At 37.5% G+C, this 6,964-nt stretch overlaps 1 protein-coding gene across 1 annotated transcript in view; it reads right to left on the reverse strand.

Moving 5' to 3' along the window:
• The window catches only part of LOC106678553 (probable cytochrome P450 6a14), a gene marked incomplete at its 5' end in the record, with an annotated part of 9,691 nt that extends 4,669 nt beyond the window's left edge, over positions 1-5,022 (reverse strand). The window contains 2 exon segments of the mRNA XM_067048768.1: positions 1,367-1,753; positions 4,847-5,022. Coding sequence (XP_066904869.1) covers positions 1,367-1,753; positions 4,847-5,015 — 556 coding nt within the window.
• Positions 5,023-6,964: the final 1,942 nt, after the last annotated feature.

Consider the following 6,964-nt stretch of genomic DNA (forward strand, 5'->3'; position numbering starts at 1 on the left):
CTAAAAAAATTATATAAAAGAATAAGATATGACACACTATATATATATATATAGTGTGTCATATCTTATTCTTTTTTCTAATTTTTTTAGGTTGGGCTGTTGTCGATACATAAGTTATTTTTGAAAGGAATATGGTCCGGGTGCGGTCAAGAAAAACTCAAATAGTAGAAATATACTATTTAAATGAGCCAACGTTTCGCCCCACGTTGCAGGGCTTCTTCAGGGCTATTTTGACGGCAGTCAAAACTAAAAAATGATTTATAAGTTATTTTTGTATAATGGAGTTTTGGTTCGGATGAACTGCTATGAATTAGGTTTTTGCCTTGATTAATTTTCTAGTGGTTAGGATGTTGGGAAAATAAAGTAGAAGTCCCCGTTAAGAGGTTGGTTTAGTTTTCCAACTGGTGGGTAAGGAATTGTCAGGATTTTTTTAATTACAAATCTATAGTGAAGCAATTGTACATCTCATTTCATTTTTAATTTCCCTTAGATTATTGATTACAGAAATAAGGGCTCCCATGAACACGGGGCTCCAAGCCCAAACCCTGTGGGCTATTAGTGTAAAGTTGCACTACCTGAGAATGACCCCATGTTTGAGCAGAAAAATCAATTTTATAATTAAAAAAATAACATATAGAGTTTTATTAGAGTGTTAATGCTTTTGTGGTTATCCATGTTCTAAATATAATCAAATACCCATTATTTCTAATCATGATGAATTTCATATCTATAAACATCACACCAACATCCTAGTTAAAAAAAAATCCTCTTGGTTCTCACAAAATTGTAGTGATATATTACGTTTTTATTACCATTATATGTCTATAAAGATTTTTTTTTCTACAAAACTTAATAAAAAATATATATATGTCCATAAAGATTTTCTTTTCTTTAAAACATTTGGAAAAAAAAAGGAGTAGCTTAAACAACGCCAATGCATGGATGTAACACTTGATGAAGAGCAGTGTATAAATGGATAAGTATACTGGAAAACCTTTTAGGTTTGGCCATTATGATATGATACTTGTTTTATATCTCAGTATTAGAGTGCTACCAAAGGGTAGTTTCTCTACACGCCTGTGACACTCAAATTTAACTTAGATCAGATTTACTAAATGTATTATAATGTACAGTTGCAAATAGCAATAAATAAATATTTAAAAAAAAAAATATATATATCTCAGTAACTATATCCCCCTTTAACTGAAATCACAAAACTTGGAATGTGTTTCTCAACTCGGATTTACTGTCATACTCATAGTTTGTATTTAATTATAATATATAATTTATGTAGGTACTCATATACTGTTTTTTTTAAGGAGAACTATCGTGCTATTTAGATAAAATTATCTGTTTTTTGACTTGCCTATGACATCTGTAGCATATCGAGCTAGTTCTTCTAAAACATCTCTATCCTTTCCATCCGCCAATTTATCAATGCATTCCACGAAGACATCTCCACATTTTTCCATTTCCTCGAACATCCACCGGAGTTTCCCAGCACTGAATATGGGACTCAATTTATTCCTAAGGAAACGCCACCTGTTACCCCTTAGTAGGAAAAGATGAGCATCCAGTGGATTGATCTCTTCATCAATGAGAAAGTTCCTGTCAAAAAAATGGTCGAATGAAGAAATCAGTACTTGATTGACGTACTCTGGATCTCGAATCATAAGGAATGGGAGAACAGTTTGGAAGAATCCTCCCATCGGTTTTCCTTCCAATTGCTTATATATTTTATCCCAACTATCTCCTGCAAAAATATAAGAATATAATTTTAAAAACATCAACACACTATACCAATTAGTTTGTAATATCAACACACACAATTCATTCTGCCATAGCCTTCAGATGGGAAAGGCCCTTGGCCTAGATGGCATGCAAATGTGGTACTAAAGGAGGCAATGGAAAGCAGACCAGATCTTTTTCTGGATATGTTTAACTCCTGCTTGAGTGAGAGGTCATTTCCCTCACGATGGAAAAGGCAACGCCTGGTTCTGAACCCGAAGAGCAAAGGAAGGCCTTCAGAACCTCCAGTCTATCGACCGATTGGCCTGTTGGATGCAGCTGGGAAGGCTTTGGAGAAGTTCTTGGCATATAGGCTGCAAGAGTTTACAGAAAGATTGGCAGGCCTCTCCAGGAATCAATTTTGCTTCCGGAAAGCGAGATTCACGGTAGACGCAATCAGATAGGTGGTGGAAAGGGCCTTAAGGTTTAAGGCTTTAGCAGGGAAGAGATGGAGAAGAGGCGCTAAAAGTAATTGTGCTATTGTCACGATGGATGTAAGGAACACCTTTAACACAGCAAGATGGAGCTGCATCCTGGATATCCTGCATGAAATGAAGGTCCCTGAATACCTCAGGAATATCATCCGTTACTACTTAAAGGACAGGACCTTTATATTTGACAGAGGACTGCTTGAGAAGGTTTAAAGTGACTGGTGGTGTACCCCAAGGTTGGGTACTGGGACCTCCTGTACCTGTTGTGGAATGATATGTATGACGGAGTCCTTAGGCTTAGTCCATCAGAGGGTTCGAAAATAGTGGGCTTTGCTGATGATATTGCAGTGGTAGTCGATTGAGCCGATCACCAATGATAGGAGGCGCTCTTATAATAGTGCTGACCATACTTCCAGAGACGAACAATGAAAGGTGACAATGAGAAAATGGCAACGTCGTTGGGATATGGCATTCAGTGGAAGGTGAAAGCTTAGGCTGGTGCCCTATATTGAGGCCTGGGTGCATAGGAACCACGGGAAGGTAGACTACTACCATCACTTAGTTTAGCATGGCTGCTTCCAAGCCTACCAGTATAGGTTTAAGCTCGATGAAATTGGAGAATGGTCATTGCACTCAGGAATGGAAGAGAGTTCCAAACATGTTTTCTTCTTCTGTCCCCGCTTTTATGAAGAAAGAATAGAGTTCCGACGCGTCTGCGGCTCAGATCCGACAGCAGATAATGTTGTCAACATTATGCTGCCCAACCATAATTACTTGACGGCAGGGCAATGAGTCGCTGCACAGATGATGCAAAAGCTGAGAAATGAGGAGAAATAAAAGCGAACAAGGAGGCGGGACTCAGCCACTCCCCCCTCCCATGATGTAATCCTCATGCCTTTCCCTCAGGCTACAAGAGTTCACGGAGGATGTGAATGGCCACTCGAGGGCTTAATATCCTTTTCGTAAAGGTTTAATATGGGTTTCGTAAAGAGCGATCCACGGTAGATGCTGCTGGATTGGTAATCGAGATAGTCCGTACAGCGATTGCAGAACCAAGGTGGTGGAGAAATGCTAAGTGTTAAGCAGCAATCATCACTCTAAATTTTATGAATACTTTTAACAATGCAAGATGGACCTGTATATTAAATGCCCTACGGACTATGGCGGTGCCAGTCTATTTTAAGATAGTTCTTACAGACTACTTCAAAGATAGACTTTTATCTTTCAGACGTTGGCGAAAGGAGATACGAGGTGACTGGTGGGGTCCCACTGGTCTCTGTAGTAGGGCCTCTTCTGGGGAACGTCATATACGACGAAATTTTCAAATTGGCAATACCGGAGGAAGCCACAGTTGTGGGATTCGCAGATGACATTGCAGAGGTAATGGCGGGTAAAGTACTTGGGAGAAGTTACCTTCATTGCTAACAAAAGTTGTTGCTACGGTCCGAGCTCGGCTGTCTTTAGTAGGCCTGCAACTCGCAGATCACAAGACCTAGGTTCACCTAGTCACTTTCAGGAAACAAACAGTCCATCCTTATTACGGTGGGTAGGCACGAAATTCGTTCCCAGTCTTCCTTAAATACTTAGGAGTCATGATCGATGCACGTTTCCGCTTTAATGTTCGCACGGAATATATCAACGCCAAACCTGCTAACGTAGCATCCTTAATTTCACGCCTTATGCCAAACGTTGGAGGTCCTAGGAAAAGTCGCAGAAGGCCTCTTCTTACTGTTGCCTTCTCAATTATGTTATGTGCAGCTCCAATTTGGAAATAATCGATAGTTACCGTTTATCGCAGAGTTTCTTCAAGGGCAGTAAATGCTTTTCGAACGGTTTCCTATATTCTTAACTGCTGCGTGACACCCATAATGTCGCTTGTTAAACTTCTTGTTAGAGAAAGAAGTAGACATTAATGACTACGCTCTCACTTTTCCAGAGAAGAAGAGCAAAAAATAACTATCACTCAGTGGCAACAGCGCTTGGAACCTTTAATTTCCAGTAGGTGGACTTGTAGGTTAATACCCAATGTTGGTGTGTGGTATGATCGCCGACATGGTGAGGTAGATTTTTATGTAACCCACTGTTGACCGGATATAGATGCTTTAGACCTTATCAGAACCAATTTAAATTGGACAACACCGCAGAGTCCCCTGCATGTCAGACTATCGAGGAAACAGCAGAGCACATGTTTTTGCTTGTGTGTGCTTTGCAGAAGAAAGAAGCGAATTGGAGAGGTTGTGTGGAGGAAACAGCTGAGAACTTAGTAAGCCATATGCTACGCTCCAAATAATATTCGGATGCAGTGAAGAGATTCGCCATGGTTGTCCGTAAGAGTTTAAGAGCGATAGAGAGGACTAGCATGGAAAACCATGCGAAGATGTGGCACAAAACAATGAGGCGGCACTCATCCATTAACACCCATGAAGCAATGCCGAATTGTGGTCCCTTTAAGATGAATGAACAGGTTTTTAGTGAGTAAAAATCCCACACACGGATAGGTACAGGTCTTTTGAACATTTCCACCGACCTCCGTAAACAAAAACAAAAAAAACTCACACATTATACAATCAATTAGAAATTTTCTAATCTTAATAGTAATTAAAATGCATATATGGATAGTTACTCACCAATATGTGTCCTAAACAAAACGCCTTCGGGATCACTTCCCAAAAGAAACTTTGGTTCGACATAAGGAATGTTCCTATCTTTGTAAAACCTGAACATCTTCTTAATCTTGTAGTATGCCAGCGCCAACAGAGAAAAGGCTGCTATCACGATATACATTAACCAAGACATCTTTAAACTGTCAACACAAAAATATACTGTTCATTAGGATAAACCTGCAACTAGGGATGCGGCATCGATGTCGATGTATTTAAGCCGATGTTTTCTAAACATCTTTGTTTAGTCCCAATTTTTCATTTTTTTTTTCCAAAAGTAACTAAATGAAAACCAAAAATTTACAGTATAAATAGATTCCTATCAACAATGTGGTCGAATAATAAAGTACCTCCAACCTTCACGCTAACGACATGATAGAGATAAATCACGACTAGAAAAACAACGATGTTTTAAAATATCTTTGCTCAATATTAAAATACCATAGCACACAAATCTTTGCCAAAAATACATCGATGTTTTTGAACAACCATTTCTGTAACTCAAGGTCTGTTTCAACGACGACGTATAGTCCGGCCAGTCGGAAGTGGTTTTTGCAAAAAATAATGCAACATTGATAAAAAAAACATCGATGTTTTGAAATATCAATGTTCAATATTAAAATAATGTTGCTTACAATACATTACCCCGAATAAATTATTGTTTTTGAACAACTATTTCAGAAAGATAAGGTCTGTTCCAACGATCCCGTATTCTAAGGCCTGTAAGAAGTGTTTTTTGAAACAAAGAATCCGACATCAACTACAAAAAACAAGGATGTTTTAAAATATCGTTGCTTACAATACATTACTCAAAATGCATCGATGTTTTTGAACAACTATTTCAGAAACATAAGGTCTGTTCCAACGATCACGCATTCTACGTCCTTTCAGAAGAGGTTTTTAAAACTAAGAATCCTATATCGACTACAAAAATCAATGATGGTTTAAAATATCGTTACTTACAATTTATTACCCAAAAACATCGATGTTTTAAAACATCGTTACTTACAATACATTACCCAAAAAACATCGATGTTTTTGAACATCTATTTGAATAACATAAGGTCTGTTCCAACGATCCCGCGTCCTAAGGCCTGTAAGAAGTGCTTTTTGAAGCAAAGAATCCGACATCGAATACAAAAAACATCGATGTTTTAAAATATCGTTGGTTACAATACATTACTCAAAATACATCGGTGTTTTTGAACACCTATTTCAGAAACATAAGAAAACGATGTTTTTTTCGATGTTTTTTTAACATCGATGTTTTAGTATTGAACATCGATGTCGCATCCCTACCTGCAACAGACGGCCTAACGTAGCTGGAGAGTTAGATGCGTTACTAATACTACTAATCGCTATATATTTTTTTATTACCATACCTGGTCATGTCATATAAGGGAGGGTTATCTAGATGTAACCAGTTTATTCTAACCTTAGCGGTGAGGTCAAATTTTCACACCATTGGGTCGCAACGAATTAAAGTCAACCTCCTCGCTAGGCCGGTTTCGAACCGGCCCACTGCAGTAGTGAGGCGACATCTCAAATCCTTCAGCCACTAATGGCCTTAGCTAACCGCTATCAACATATCATATGCTACCTACATACTTTCCTCAATCCCTAATGTTATCCTTTTTTACTCCTTTCCATTTTTTTTCTTTTTCCAAAGATACATTAATTCTTGGCCTGTTGTATCTTGTGGACCTTATTTTCATCATAAGAAATTTACAACATTTATTGTTATATTTTTGGCTATATCTTGGGTACAAAACGTGGATTTTTGGTGAATATTATTTTGTTATCTTTGCTTGCTAAACTTTACCAATATAAATTAGATATTTAATAACAATATTTTTTGTTAACATAGTTATGAAAATATGTGACAATAATATTTACCTATACAATACTGCTTCTGAGAACTTTGTTATTATGTATAGGGAAATTATTTTAGCATGCAAAGAAATGATAAATCAGTTGTATGGTCACAAACTAAGAACTCAAAAACTGTTTAAAAGATGGTTAATTATTTAGTATAACACTACAAAGTATTTTGGAATCATTATGTTACTCCAAAAAATATATATA

Source organism: Halyomorpha halys, unplaced genomic scaffold, assembly GCF_000696795.3.
Source record: "Halyomorpha halys isolate HHAL.00 unplaced genomic scaffold, Hhal_1.1 Scaffold146.1, whole genome shotgun sequence".
Lineage (NCBI taxonomy): Eukaryota > Metazoa > Arthropoda > Insecta > Hemiptera > Pentatomidae > Halyomorpha > Halyomorpha halys.